Raw genomic sequence first — 16,408 nt, 5'->3', positions numbered from 1 at the left:
GTTTTCACTTCCTGGTTGCTACCTGTGAGAATTCTTCAGTGTGACTGGCTGCTCAGCTTGCTTGATGACATCACTGTTGCTGGATGCCAGAGGTTCCCTATAGCTGGTGCCAGCATGAAATTAACATTGGGAAAGCTGAAATCTCTTCCACAGAGGTCACTAGATCCTTGTGAGTAGCTTTCTGCAAGGTCAGCAGTAATCGCCAGCTTTTTGCTGCTGACTGCAAATCCAGGTCAATTAAAACAAAACCCAGAATTTTATTGAATAATTCCCCTCACATGAATGGATTGGCATTCCATTTGCAATCAAGAGGTACCCAGGTATATGTGTAAGACTGAAAGTATTTTACAACGTCTGCAACTAGTTGCATTGCCTTAATCCCAGTTCTTGTGATCCTTTATTACTGTTGCCAAATTATGTTACTTGCATTGTATTTTCCCCTACCTCAAGAACTGAAATATTTTCTTTTGTTTCAAATCAAACGTTGCAGGTGCCTGCTCAAACAGAAAGTATATAATGCCAGGAGAGTTCTTTTGAAACAAACTATTTTTGCTAAAAATGAACTAGATGTAGTTTAACATCATCACTTTGCACCTTTAAAAACTGTTTAGTTTCCTTTTCTAAAATCCTCTATGATCTTGAAACCAACTGGTACTGGTGACTGTTTGATTTGGAAGAATGAAGTAAAGGAAATCAGCTCCAACTTTTGCCAAATGCTTGACCTCACCCATTTTGTGTTTCACCAACTTCCAATCAGTCTGCTAAGGTGACCACAGGGAAGCACAAAATCTCATTTCGGGTGCTAGTGAAACTACCTCCTCTACATTAGCTCAACATAGGTATTTTTCTTTCCCCTAAGCACTTTTATCACTGTTAACAGAAAAGTCCATGGCTCAGTAATGCACCCTACCAATGGAGGATAAGTATCCTTTGAGCAGAAAATCACTTGCCTGTGCAAAGATACATTTTTTTAAAGTACAAAATAATTTATTTATTGAGCATTGTTTAAGTAATTAATTTGGATTGCACTGAGAATTCATCCATTGATACCTTGTCTTCCTCTGTATATCGCACTCCTTCCCTTTGATGTGTTGTGAACACACATGGTCTTCTAAATGGGATGCATTGAAATTTCCTCACTCAGCTCCTAAGATTCTGTTTTTAACCTGTACATTGCAAAATCCATTACTGCCACTTCTATTTCTGTTTGATCAGATTCTGATATTCACTTTTTCTACCCAGTTTATCAAAAGATTTTTGAAATTTTGGTGATATATGTTTGTTACACTTTTTGTATTTTGTTCTTTGTCATCTTAGTTTAATCAAATTCTCTATTACTCAAGTTCTTTATCATTTGCACGTTAAAATGTAGACACAAGAACCACTAAACCAAAGCCATTGGTTTTGTAATTGAACCTGCTCATTAGCATCCGTTTAAGCTGGATCCATGCCATTGCTACACTTATGATGTTTTACGATAAAAATGTTATGTAAAATTTTCCCAAGAGATTATTGGCAACTCCCAACTCCTAGCCTTTTGGACTTCTGTCCCTGTTTTTAGATGCTATTTGACTGTACTAATTATGCCCTAGTACCATCCTGACCAAACCTTAAGTTCTACAGTAAAAATGAATCTTGACTTTTCAATAACCTATGTATTTATGTTAAATATCATTAATTTTGCTATTTTGTTATAATCTGAAATGATTTTTTTCTGTAACATGTGACGTACAGAAAAATTATTTCACGCATAGTTTGATTTTAGATTTCATTTGTGTATGCAGATCAAGTGGCAGTATTGCAGTTGTAGAATCTAGCTTTCATTATAACCTAAATTGTTCATTTTTAAAGTATTTTTCATAGCTGTTTTTAAATTTAAAATATTGATGTGGTTAGCTTAATTCAACATCTGATAAAACTGAGCTAAAAGTAGATTGGATGTATACATCACTGTTGATGTGAAGGGACTTTAGATCTATCTAAAAAAAATCCTGTCTTTAATACAAGTTTTGAAAGAGATTTTCATGATATTCTTGTTCACTCTTTTGAAGAAAGCTTGACTCCTTAGAGATGAGATGGGACCATACCAATTCTATTAATCCATTTGAAAAGACTGCAGAATGGTAACCCAGGACCTAATATGTTTTTCTAGACCATAAATATAATTGCAGTAATCAGGCTCCCAATTTGTCTCACTGGAGAGTGTACTTAAGAAGTGTATGCGTTACTGGTTTATCCCTATCTCACATTCTTCCCTCCAGCTGAGAAGGTCGTTCAATCCAGGCTCTGAACATCTCTTGAATTATCATAATATTGCTTTGTGATCAGATGAGAGAAGTGCATGTAGCATGGTAAGAATGACATTGTCAGGCTGGCCTTCCACCTATCCATTTCCTTTCAAATAAGGACTCTTCTTACAAAACATTCACCCATTATCTTATCCAATAACTGAATAAATTGGAAAATCTCTAGCAATTGATTTTAATCATAAGCCTATGACTGACTTGCTAGGAACCCAGAGAAGTAGCAACAAGACTGTGTACTTGACTGTCTTAAATTTAAGAATATAAATTACATTATCTGCCTTAGTTCATAAAGATAGGTTGTTAAAATCCATTGCTTTGAAAAGCAAACTTAATAAAAGCTTTGCATGATCAACATTTTAATTACAGTTTATATCCACTAATTTTGTAACAATTCTTCCATTTTTAATATGGTGTGTCATGTAAGTTGTTGATTTCATGGATATCTGTTTTGAATGGACTTGTTTGGTTCCCTTTCCTGAAAGTGCTGCGTAAAATTCAGTATCAATGTTCTATCCTCTTTTTCCCTTCAGCAAGAGGACGAACCAATTTGGAACTGCGGGAGAAGTTTATTCTGCCAGAAGGAGCCTCTCAGGGTATGGCTGCCTTCAGGATGAAGGGACGCAAATCAAAGCCTTCTTCCAGGGCTGCATCTCCAACCCGATCAAGCTCCAGTGCCAGCCACAGTAACCACAGTTGCACCTCCATGCCATCATCACCTGCAACTCCAGCCAGTGGAAGCAGGGTAAGCTTTTTTTTTTGTATTTCTATTATGTTTTAACATTCCCACTTCAATTTTAGTTGGAGAGGTCCAAAAGCAGACTGCTGTCCAAAATCTCAATTGGATGAAATTTTAATATCTATGTATTATTTATATACTCGCTGTATTTTTAAGTAAGAATGTGATTTCATTTAAGTACAGTCACTACTGCTGCAGACAATGTCATGGGAGAATTAGAGATGGTTATAAATTGTGCTATGATATTCATGCAATGGTGTAATGACTTTTAATAAGATCTACAAAGCAGAAGAAATTTCTTTTTTTTTACAGAACCCATAAAACTGAAAGCTTTTTTTTTTAACAGTGCTTTGTGGAGTACTTATATAGATATTATAATTAGTATAGCATGATGCTTTTGTCATTCATTTAACAACTAAAGGATCCCCTAAGGCTTTATAACGCTGAATCAAAACTAGCAGGACATCAGACTTACCAGTTTGTCTTTAAGTTAAAACTGCACGGAGAAGAGCAAATATGCAAAATACATTAAAGTCAATAATGAATATGGCACTTGATATCTTAATATATTCAATTCTCTTTTTCTACCGTAAATTCATGATAACTTGATGTGACTTTTTAAAACTATGCACAGTTGGTTGATCACTAGACGGCAGAGAAGACGCATTGTTGGAATATTCGCTCATTAATCTTAAATTGCTTCAAAGCAAGACATTGAAACAGAAAACAAATCTCGATGGTGTCATAACGGAGTCATCTATTGTTGTATGCAATTTAAGATATCATAGCTTAGGCCCACTTCAGTTAACAAGGAAAATAAGAGCACTATCTGCTCAGGACAACAAAATCCTTCCTTTGTCTTTCTGTAAAACAATTGAAAGTGTTGTTCAGTACTAATACTCATTATTCAGAAGAGCAGCTTATGTGTCTATCATATCAGTATTCAATCCCATACCATTTTATTCTGTTGCACTTATTTTTAAATGATGATGTCACCCTTACACTGAACAAGAATAAATGTTTGGTACAGCAAGATGTCAGCAGAGCCAGGGAAAATCCAAGCCTGAACTGCAGCTGTCTGAATCCACACTCTGGATTCCTCCCTTCTATTTTTTCTAGGGCAATTTTTGTTTCTTTTTGAACCACAACATTCATGAAGATTTTTTTTTGTAAATTAGACACTACACTTCCCTTATCTAACAAACAACTAAATTTACCCAATTAGGACTTGTACAAAATTGTGCAGAGACTCAAAAATGTGGGTGGTGCTTTTACCTAATTCTTGTTTGAAGGGAAGAGGAGGGACAGGAGCTTTTGGTAAATTAATATTTTTTGAATAAATGAACAACCTTGTGTTTGATCTTATTTTACCATTATAAAAAAAGAGTTTCTTGTTCAGTATTTTACAAGGGTGCATTGTCCTTGAAATTTGTGAATTTGTTTACATTATAGCTTATTGTGTTTCGGTTGTTATAGTTTTCAATTTATCTTTATTATTTACATTCTTTACCATTTCATTGTTTGATGTTAATTTTCTGTTAACATTTGCCCTATCCCTTCCTGTTCTCTTTTACCCATCCTTTTAAACCCTTTTTCTTTCACCATCCATTGTCCATTTTGTTTTTAATCTGCTCCTCCTTCTTCCTACCCTCCTCTCCACCTCACAGACTTCCCAGACCTTCACACGTTGTTATGACAAACCTTGGTTGACAAACAGTAAAGCTTCTACTCCCACTAAGTGCCTAGACTCCCATGTGTTCCAGATCCCAAGCATTGAGGTACAGTATAAAACAAGAGCTAATCGCAAGAGACAATTGACATTATACAGAGCAGTGGTCAGTGAGTGGCACTTGTTCCCCAGTTAAACCTAAATTCAGTTTGGTGGTTTACTTTCAAGAAGTGGGTGGATCCACTTTTTAAATTACTTATTATTTGAAAATTAATAGTATTTTGTTCAAATAGGTTTTCTCTAAATTCTAGTGCTGGGTATTAGAATTAGAAAAAATACCATGTAATGTTTTTATTGAACAAGAGCTAGGAATAACATGTTTGTACATAAACTATCTATTAAACTCTTAGACCTCTGGGGGAAAAAGACAGTTGCACACTTTTTTGAGTAGTAATTTTTCAATAAAACTAAAAGCCAAATTTGGTTAAGAAAATAGCTATTCTTTGGTGTAATCTTTATCTCATTCAGTTTTATAGTATTATTTAAGCATAGTTAACCAACCCTTAATTCTTATTTCCAGATTTTTAAGAAATATATATGAAAGGAAATTGTGCTTCTTACTCTACCCATCATAGTCATTCCTCTCCCTCTCTATGCCATAGATTTTTTTCTTTAAAGAATAAAACATGAAAAATGTGTAATAAATAGTGACTGTTAATGCTTGTGACCATCACCAGTTACACTGCTAACATTTGAACATCTCAGTATATGATTCTTAATTCCTTTATCATTTGTGGGCAATAATTAATCTTGATTACCCGAGTAGATTTTCTATTCCAGAATTACTCCAACTACATTGCCATTTAAATTTAATTATAAATAGAATTATTTGCATTTGGTAAATAGATGCTCAGCAGATTCTTGGTACTGGAGATGCAGCAGGCACCTTAAAAATTACATGGTTGGCTTCCTGACTGGACAGCTGTGAATTTGAGGTTTGTTAACAAAAATATCCCTAGTACAGTCCTAATGCTGTGAATCATTTGTAGTCTCATTTTCATTGACATTTGTGGGGAAGAAGGAAGTGTCCCACCTCATGCTACTAAAACAACTTCCTGTTGGCTGATCAAGGAGTAGCACTGGCAGTGCTCATGAAGAGCTCCCTGCCTGCACAGCTCAATCCTCACAGCTGAGGAAATTGCAAGGGAGCAGATAGAAGTCATAGGTAAGAAAGGACTCATCCAGGATAATTGGAGAGTATGGAAAATAGAATTACCAAAGCAGAGTTGGAGATGACTGTCTTGAAGTTACTGAAATTTAAGTGTGAATGCATTCTCTGAAGTCTGATCATTTTTTTAAACCTACCACCAACTTCTAATAGGGAGCAGGTTCACTGACATTATACCATTGCTCTGTCGCAGACTCCGCTTTTACCATGTTTGTTCGTCATGTTCCACAAGCTCTGTGCTCCACATCCATTAACAGATAATACATGTGACAATTGAAAGGCTTTATCTCCAGAATAGTTCAGTATGTCAGGGTCTTTTCCTGACTTGATATATTCTGAAATATGTTCACTAATTCACACTGCAGAGCAATCAGATTGAATTATATTTCTCAGGTTGAGGTACAGAAGTAATTGTGGTATTTTCCACACCTACTTAGGATATACAAAAGTTCCCAATGGATTCATCATCACAATTACATTGATTTTTATGCTCTCATGGTTTATATCAATGTGTCTATATTTTGATGAAATTAGCAATTGAACAGCCCAATTAATGAAATGCCTCTGCCTGCAATTTGTTTCCTTGTAACTCTGCTCTCATTAATCTGTAAAATTTCAATGTGATTGCTCTTCAGGATAAACATGTGTGCCAGAACTTGCATCACAATCTAGAACTTTGTGTTGTGTATGTTTCTGCTGGTTACTCATGTAGCACTTATAATTCTTTAATTACCAAATTTTGACACAGCTTTACATTCATGATTGTGACCTGTGTGACTACGTATTTATATAGTGGTTTTATTACATCCTCGTAATATCCCAAAGTGTTTAAAAGCTTTAAAAGTGAGTTACTATGTCCTATAATAGATAATGGCCAGTTAACCTGTTTTGGTGGTGACAGTTGAGGGATAAATACTGAAAGAACATTAGAGAACTCGCTGCTCCTCCTCAAATGGTTCCATGGGACATTTTGGGTGAACGGAACCTCAGATGAGCACCTCATCTGAAAGACAATACAGCATTCCCTCAGTACTATACTGAAGTCATCTTAGATTGTGTCTATGATTGAGTCCTGGAAGGGGGCTTGAACCCCTAACCTTCTAACCTAGAAGTCAAACTGACACTTCGTGGATTGTAATTTTTTTTAAAAATCTCAGTAGACAACCCAATATGATGGAACAGTCGGTGTAAAATGACCCCAACAAAGAGCACAACAAAATTTGCTCTTTGGAACTGATGTTAACTTTTCATTATGTTAGGTGTTAAAAGTTCTAGTATGAGTATAAATTGTGTTTTTGTGTCTTAAGTGTTCACTCTGGTTTATGATCTTGTTGCTTAGTGAGTGGGTAAGCTTTTAAATTAAAACTTTGTATAAATTTTCATGATTTTTTATCATTTTGGACAAGAGCTTTTGAACATGCCAGTAAAGTCTCGTAGCTCAGGGTAAAAGTTCATGTGGTGCAGTACTTGACTAGGGAGACCAGCAGCATCCCAAGTTCAGTCTTTTTTAATTCATTCGTGAGATGTGGACATCATTGGCTAGGCCAGCATTTATTGCCCATTCCTAATTGCCCTTGACAGAGTGGTGGTGAGCTGCCTTCTTGAACCACTGCAGTCCATGTGATGTAGGTACACCCACAGAGTTGTAAGGGAGGGAGTTCCAGGATTTTGACACAGTGAAAGAACAGCGACATATTTCCAAGTCAGGATGGTGAGTAGCTTGGAGGGTAACCTCCAGGTGGTGGTGTTCCATGTATCTGCTGCCCTTGCCCTTATAGATGGTAAAGGTCATGGGTTTGGAAAGTGCTGTCTAAGGAGCCTCGGTGAGTTCCTGTAGTGCACCTTGTAGATGGTACACACTGCTGCCATTGTTTGTCAGTGGTGGAGGGAGTGAATGTTTGTGGATGCGGTTTCAATCAAGTGGGCTGCTTTGTCCTGGATGGTGTCAAGCTTCTTGAATATTGTTGGAGCTGCACTCATCCAGGCAAGTGGAGAGTATTCTATCACACTCTTGACTTGTGTCTTGTAGATGGTGGACAAGCTTTGGGGAGTCGGGAGATGAGCCATTTGCTGCAGAATTCCTAGCCTCTGACCTGCTCTTGCAACCACAGTATTTATATGGCTGGTTCAGTTCAGTTTCTGGTCAGTGGTAACCGCAAGAATGTTGATAGTGGGGTTTCAACAATGGTAATGCCATTGAATGTCATGGGGTGATGGTTAGATTCTCTCTTGTTGGAGATAGTCATTGCCTGACACTTGTGTGGCACAAATATTACTTGCCACTTGTCAGCCCAAGCCTGGATATTGTCCAGGTCTTGCTGCTTTTGGACATGGACGGCTTCAGTATCTGAGGAGTTGCAAATGCTGCTGAACATTGTGCAATCATCAGCGAACATCCCCACGTCTGACCTTGTGATGGAAGGAAGGTTATTGACAAAGCAGCTGAAGATGTTTGGGCCTTGGACACTACCCTGAGGAACTCCTGCAGTGATGTCCTGGAGTTGAGATGATTGACCTCCAACAACCATAACCACCTTCCTTTGTGCTGGTTATGACTTCAACCAGCGGAGAGTTTTCTCCTTGATTCCCATTGACTCCAGTATTGTTAGGGCTCCTTGATGCCACACTTGGTCAAATGCTGACTCGATTTCATACCTCACCTCTGGAGTTCAGCTGTTTTGTCCATGTTTGAACCAAGGCTATAATGAGGTCAGGAGCTGAGTGGCCCTGGCAGAACCCACACTGAGCGTCAGCGAGCAGGTTATTGCTAAGCAAGTGATGCTTGATAGCACCATCGATGACTTCTTGTATCACTTTACTGATGATTGACAGTAGACTAATTGGGCGGCACTTAGCCAGGTTGGATTTGTCCTGCTTTTTGTGGACAGGACATACCTGGGCAGTTTTCCACATAGCCGGGTAGATGCCAATATTGTAGCCATACTGGAACAGCTTGGCAAGTTCTGGAGCACAAGTCCTCAGCACTCTTGCTGTAATATTGTCAAAGCCCATTGCCTTTGCAGTATCCAGTGCCTTCGATCGTTTCTTGATATCATGTAAAATGAATCGAATTGGCTGAAGACTGGCATCTGTGACGCTAAGCACCTCCAGAGGAGGCCAAGATGGATCAGTCACTCAGCACTTCTGGCTGAAGATTGTTGCAAATGCTTCAGCATTATCTTTTACACGATAAGCTGGGCTCCCCCATCATTGAGGATGGGGTTATTTGTGGTGTTTCCTCCTCAAGTGAATTGTTTAATTGTCCACCACCATTCACCACTGGATGTGGCAGGACTGCAGAGCTTAGATCTGATTGTTGGTTGTGGAATCACTTGGCTCTGCCTATAGCTTCCTGCTTATGCTGTTTGGCACGCAAGTAGTCCTGCGTTGTAGCTTCACCAGATTGACACTTCATTTTTAGGTATGCCTGGTGCTGCTCCTGACATGCCCTCCTGCACTCTTCATTGAACAGGGTTGATCCCCTGGCTTGGTGGTAATGGTAGAGTGGGGAATATGCTGGACCATGAGGTTACAGATTGTGTTTGAGTACAATTCTGCTGCTGATGGCCCACAGCGCTTCATGGTTGCCCAGTCTTGAATTGCTAGACCTGTTCGAAATCTCTCCCATTTAGCACAGTGGTAGTGCCACACAACATAATGGGAGGATATCCTCAATGTGAAGATGGGACTTGGTCTCCAAAAGGACTGTATGATTATCACTCCTGCAAATGCTGTCATGGACAGATGTGTCTGTGGCAGGCAGGTTAGTAAGGATGAGGTCAACTAAGTTTTTCCCTCTTGTTGGTTCCCTCACCACCTGCTGCAAACCCTGCCTAGGAACTAAGTCCTTTAGGACTTGGCCAGCTCGGTCTGTAGTGATGCTACTGAGCCACTTTTGGTGATGGTCATTGATGTTCACCACCCAGGGGACAATCTGCACCCTTGCCACTCTCTCTCTCTTTGTGCTTCCTCCAAGTGATGTTCAACATGAAGGAGTACTGATTCATCAACTGAGGAGGGCAGTGGGGCAAGTGGCAGTAGTGGTAATTGGGAGGTTTCTTGCCCATGTTTGACCTGATGCCATGAAACTTCAAGGGGTCTGGAGTCGATGTTGAGGACTCCCAAGGTGACACCCACCAACTGTACACCACTGTGCCGCCACCTGTGCTGGCCTATCTTGCTGGTGGGACAGGGCATACCCAGGCATGGTGATAGTGGTGTCTGGGACGTTGTGTAAAGTATAATTTTGCGAGTATGACTATGTCAGGCTATTGCTTGACTAGTCTGTGAGACCGCTCTCCCAATTTTGGCACAAGCACCCAGATATTAGTAAGGAGGACTTTGCTGGGCTGACAGGGCTACAGGGCTGAGTTTGCCATTATCTTTGGTCACAACAGTGAAATCAAGCATCATGTAGAGTTCAGACAATAAGAACCTTCAACTTCTGTAAAGGATATGTGTTTCATTTTTGCAATTTTAAAGACATTTAAAGATTTCTTCAGCCCCCTACGTTTCTTCCTCTGAATTAACAACATTTAAGAAGCATTTAATTGAACACTTGAAATGTCATAGCGTACAAGGCTACGGGCCAAGTGCTAGAAGATGGGATTAGAATAGATAGGGGCTTGGTGACCAACGCAAACATGATGAGCCAAAAGGCTTCTTTTCGTGCTGTAAAATTTATATCTCTATGACTCTAATCCTGTTATAATGGACCTGAAGCCATTTGTAACTGGCTAGAAAATGAATATAATGTTCAGTTATGAATGATGTTGTGAGCCATTTGCATTTATATTTTTTACTGTTCTTTAGTCAGCTTTTTCTTGGCATTTTTTAATTTTTGTACTTTAAACCAGGTGACGCCTGCACAAGGTAGTAAACTCAGACGACCAAGCTACCACTCCAGTAAGGCTTCGCTCACTGGAGACAATGGCAGCACATCTGCTGCCACTAAATCCAGCAAAACTGGTGAGTTCTAAAAATAATGATGAAATCTAATGGGGTTGGTTACAGATGGTGAGATGTTCCTCTCGTGTTTGAGTAGGAACCTGCTACAAATCTTTTGGCTTCTGCAATAGTGGATTTGGAAAATATGGAATGACTTAAGGCGCAAGATGTATTTTCTTTGAGAGTCTGGAGGTTTTCTCCTTCAAGAAGTTGACATTTTATTTTCATTTAAAGTATTTTGGATTAGATCTTTTATATTTACAGTTAAATATTTTATAATGTGTTAACTATTTCATGACTTTGTGCTAATGTAAGAAAATATACCTCTCAGAACTGGGCAACAGATTACTTGAATATTGAATAAAGTTATTTATGATGAGATAAACTATTACCAAAATAATACACTTACAAACTGCAAAACCTAGAAATCAACAATTACAATACAGCTCTGTAGTTCTATTTCTTTTGTTTGCTTCACACTTGAAATCTTCAGTTTTCTGTCTCTGAATTTTTTTTACACATTTCTCTCATAGTCTGTCACCCTTTATCTTTTATCTCCTTATTCACTATTAAAGTTTACCCCACAAACTCCTAGTAGAATCTATTTGATTGCCCCTTCCCCCACCCCACTATCAACTTCAGGTTCCATTATCCAATGATACAAGATGATGCACAAGATCTGCTCAACCGTTCTCTCACTTCAATTTTGATGCTCTTGCCCCCAGTAAAATATTTCATCCTTGTTATTATTCTCCCTGGCCCAGTTCCCAGCTCTGCTCTTTCAAGTCCAAGGGGAAGACTTCAGCATGTGTGGTGCACAACTAGTTTTGTCATCAATTTGAACCACAGCAAATGTAATTCGGATTCGTTGTCATCTGCCAAAATTGCCCGTGACGCTGGAATCTTTCTGGAAAGAGAAGATAACTGCTCTTCTCTACTACCAGCAACTCTTAACTCCCTTCACCCTCATCTCCAACAAAAGTATGAGGAGCTCAAGAACTTCTTTGACATCATCTATTCAGTTATCACTGCTGCTTTGTCTTGCCTACAAAGCCAAACCTCCCACAAAGCTCCCTCTAATTGAGTTTTTCTCCTTTCTCCCCTCATGTCCTCTGGGTACATAGTGCTCATAAGACCACTTCAAATTCTTGATCCCATTTCCACCAGATACTGACCACCGAAATTCCTTTCCTGACCCATGCTGGCTGACGTACGCAGGTACTGCCACTTTGCTTTCAAAATAGCCATCATCACTCCTCTCCCTCAAAAACCCACCCTGGTCCCCTCTATGTTTGGGAACAACCACCTCCTCTCCAACTTCCCTTTGCTCTCAAATCCTTGAGCATGTTATCATCTTCCAAATTCATATTGATCTCTTCATCTAGGCTTTTGCCCTGTAAACTCTGAATCAGCTCCAAAGTTGTAAAAGCAAAATACTGCAGATGCTGGAATCTGAAATAAACACAGATCGTATGATCCTTCTGGGTCATACAAACTTGAAACGTTAACTCTGTTTCTCTCTCCACAGATGCTGTCAGACCTGCTGAGTTTTTTCCAGCATTTTCAGTTTTCAGTCCAATCAAAGTTGTGATTGATATCCTCAGTGACCGTGACCATGCAGTATTCCTCCTATTCCTTCTTTCCCTTTCTACAATCTTTGTAGTCAACCACTTGACTCTTCCAATGCCCCTCTGTCCAACTTGTCAAACTGAGTGGGACCACTTTTACCTGGTTCCACTCAGCTATCCAATCGTTGCCAGAGCATCTCCAGCAATGGCTTGTTTTCCTTTGTAACTCTAGAGTCTCCCAAGGATCTATCCTTACCTTCACATCCACAAATTACTCCTTGATGGAATTGCCTAAAGACACAAGATCACTCTCTACATGTACTCTGACAACACCCATTTCTAGCTTTTGACATTATCTCAACTCCTCTTCTGTCCCTGTGTTGCCAATCCAACCTTGGTAGAGCTGCAATTTCTTGCTGTTAAGTATCGAGAAGACCAGCACCATTATCTCTGGCCCCTGTCATAAGCTCCATACACGTGACATTGATTCCATTCCTGCATCCCTGGCCAATGTCTCTGGTTGAACCAGACTGTTGGCAATATCAATATCCCATCAGCTTCCTACTCCATATCCTTTTCATCATGCTTTCCATCTGTGTAACATCATCTATCTTCTTTCCTGCATCAGCCCATCTGCAGCTCAACACTTAGGCGTTTTGTCACTCCAGATTCTACTATTCCAGTGCTCTCCTGGGCAGTGTCTCATCCTCCACACTCTATAAACGACAGTTCACCCAATACTCTGGTGCCCGTATCCTCTATCACATTAAGCCCTATTCGTCGGTCACTCCTGTCCTTCCTGACCTACAAGGGCTCCCTGTTCCCCAACGATTTCATTTTCAAATCTTCATTCTCATGTTTAAATCCTTTCATGATGTCACTTTGCCTTCTGTAATGATTTCCAACCCGAAAATCCATCCCACAACTCTGATTCTTCGCCAACTATTGTCTACCCCTTTAGCTGTTTAAGTCTCACACTAAACTCCTCCATCTTTCCCTCTCCCTTTCTCCTTTAAGACCTCCTTAAAATCCTAGTCACCTCTCCTAACATCATCCTTGGCTTAGAGTCATTTGTGTCTGATTCGACCTCTGAAGCAGCATAGGACATTTTACTACATTAAAGGCACCGTGCTGTTGCTATTGTTATTATTTCACTTTTCTGCTACCAAACTTATCTCTATTTTGTTCCAGTGTTGCCACTTATTTTAAAAGCATTATCCACACTCCACCCTAAAACACCTAAACTCCTCACCCTCATTGCTCTCCCTTCCTCACTATTTGTTGGTGGTATGACGTGCATCCATTCCTCAGCAGAATTGACTCACATTTACTGCCTGGGATTTCAAATTCAATATTTTCATGAAACTCATCAACAATTAATAAGCAGATGCGACCGCATGCCTTACATGGCCATTGGATGCTTGGATTTGTTTCTTCTCAGTGATTATGATATGATTGTCACATGTGTGGCATAGCTGCTTCTCGCTAAAAGCAGTGAGAAGATAATTACCTACAATTCTGGCTCAACTGAGGTGTCCTTATGAAATGCCCTTACAACATACAATATTAAAGATGAGACATAGATAATATCCACTTGACAGCTGGCTTCCATGGAACTGTACCTGAACAAGCAGAAGATGGGAGAGGAAAAATTGGCTGAGAAAACGCTTAAAGAAAAATGCAATTGGCCGATATACAACTAAATATGTTTGATCACATTTTAACTTTCTGCATGCAATCAAGCTTTTCTGGATTAGTTGCTTATTCTTAAAAACAGTGAAGGGATAATTAATTCATGTACCTTGTGAAGGATTTCGTAAAGAATCACCGGATAGTACCATGAAAGGATCAAACTAGTCTGTCGTTTTAAGCCCAGCAGAGCGTGAATGTTGCAATGAAAGTGACATGTGACTGCAATCAAATCTCTAATGTTTGAGATAAATGATTTAATTAAAAGTGATAGCACATGGGAATTATTTAAAATGAAGTGACATTGGTATTAAATATAAGTTGATTGAATATTCTGAAAATAATTAGTATTTTCCATTTTGGGGGTGAGGCCGTTAACTGGTAGACACAAATTGGACAAAGCAAAGTTAAAACAGCTGTTGCAAACTTAAATGGCTGATTTGTTGTGTTACTGCATGTACATAATTAGGCTTTAACCTCCAAGTTAAAGGGAAAATAAGCCAAGTCCCCTCCAAATCATGATCCAGCTATGTCTGTTTGAAATATGTTTGTTTGGATTTCTGGAGCTACTCCAGAGTCCCATCTCCAAGCCGTGAACACACATTTGAAGTATGGCACTTGGGCAGGGACCAGAGGATAGATCTGGGGGAATTGCACCACAGCAAGTTGGGGAGAAAAAATTTGGGAGGGGGAAACGGAAAACAACTTTTAATCTCTCAATTCCTAGGACAAAAATAAAAGGACACCACTTTGAGTGCAAGGGAAAACAAGCATTTGGCTAAGTGATATGTTGCTAGCAGTTAAATGCAGTATCTCCCTAGGATAACTTTGATTTGTTCTTTTGACTTTCTCGTCTCTACAGATTCTAAAAGGACACCAAGCAGGCCAACAAGTCGGGCTGGGAGTCGCGCTGGCAGCAGGGCAAACAGCCGGCGAGGCAGTGACGCGTCTGATTTTGACCTTTTAGAGACGCAGTCGATGTGCTCGGATATTTCTGAATCCAGCACAGCAGGATCCCAAGCAAGTTCAAGGAAGAGTTCTACAAAACCTTCAAAAATCCCAACACCCTCAAAGAAAACTACCCCAAAAAACACAAACACCAGAAGATAATATAAATGATACTGTTGAATAGATAGCCACTTCTCTCTCACACACACACACACACACACACACACACACACACACCCTGTTTTAGAAACCACCAGATACCAGATGTATGATATTCTACAAAAAAAAGTACTGTTGTCACCATTGTAAAAGATTAATTGTGGTCTAATGCTGCCTTATCATTGTACCTTATCTGTTTTTGTTTTTGTAAGTTAAAAGTTTTTTCATGTGAATATTTATGTAGATAAAACATCCATATTTTGTTCCCATGACCTCTGTGTCTGAGGGAAGTGAGAATGCTTTTAAAAAGAAAGGAAATTTAAATGTGTTCATGTTCTCTTGAAGATTTGAACTACTGCTTTTTTAAAAACAAACTTGCATTTAGGATACAACCCTTTAAAAGAAAACATGACTTGCTGTGTAAGCAAGACAAATGCTGCAGTGTTTGTTAGAAATCACGGATACCTCACGGAGTATTTAAAGTGGGAAAAAAAAATGGAGCGATGTACAGTTTTACTTATTTTTAAGATTGTTCATTTTTGCCTGCTGAAAGTTACGCAAATAATTATGACAAAAAGTGCACATGCAAGTTGTAAAAGACTATTGCTATCTTGTAAGCAGTATAAAGGACACTTTAATAGCAGCTGATGATTATTATGTGGGCCACACCAGCAGTTGCTAGCGAGGCCTTTTTCTCACTTTTTTATGCTGCTTTTTGTTCATTTGAACTGACCACTGGGGCTACATGAGCAGCCGTATTTATATTCTATTGATATCTAGTCTGACCATGTCGCTGTGTGAATCTTCAACTTAAATTGTACCAATGAGTCAAACATTCATTTTTTGTATTCAAAAGAAAATGTGCTTTCAGTAACTTAAAAAAAAATTAAGTACTGCTTTTCTTGTCTCAATGTCAATTATTCAAGGGCGTGAAGGTTTTCCCTGTTCCATAGATACATTTTCTTTTAAGCTTGGTGCTTACACCTTTCTAGTGACAGGTTTCAGTTGCAGTAAGCACAGACAATTTGACCTGATTATTACTTTTGATGCTAAATGATCATAAAATTCATCCTAGTGTAAATTTCCCAGTATACAGAAAATCTGATTCAAACGCATTTTTCATATGTTTATCAAGTTTCGACTGCAGTTAGTGTTTAA

At 39.0% G+C, this 16,408-nt stretch overlaps 1 protein-coding gene across 4 annotated transcripts in view; it reads left to right on the top strand.

The window, feature by feature from the left end:
- macf1a (microtubule actin crosslinking factor 1a) overlaps positions 1–16,148 on the top strand; it is a 651,250-nt gene extending 635,102 nt beyond the window's left edge. For 3 of the 4 annotated variants that reach the window (XM_041213072.1, XM_041213071.1, XM_041213070.1), the window contains 4 exons: positions 2,837–3,048; positions 4,710–4,820; positions 10,796–10,907; positions 15,006–16,148. In XM_041213072.1, the coding sequence (XP_041069006.1) occupies positions 2,837–3,048; positions 4,710–4,820; positions 10,796–10,907; positions 15,006–15,253 (683 nt within the window). In that variant the 3' untranslated portion in view covers positions 15,254–16,148. The remainder of the gene's footprint in view (positions 1–2,836; positions 3,049–4,709; positions 4,821–10,795; positions 10,908–15,005) is intronic. The other variant, XM_041213073.1, reaches the window with a different exon arrangement.
- Positions 16,149–16,408: the final 260 nt, after the last annotated feature.

Source organism: Carcharodon carcharias, chromosome 19 (assembly GCF_017639515.1).
Source record: "Carcharodon carcharias isolate sCarCar2 chromosome 19, sCarCar2.pri, whole genome shotgun sequence".
NCBI classification, from domain to species: Eukaryota; Metazoa; Chordata; class Chondrichthyes; order Lamniformes; family Lamnidae; genus Carcharodon; species Carcharodon carcharias.
Note: the sequence above shows the minus strand (reverse complement) of the source record. Positions and strands in the feature narration are given on the sequence as shown.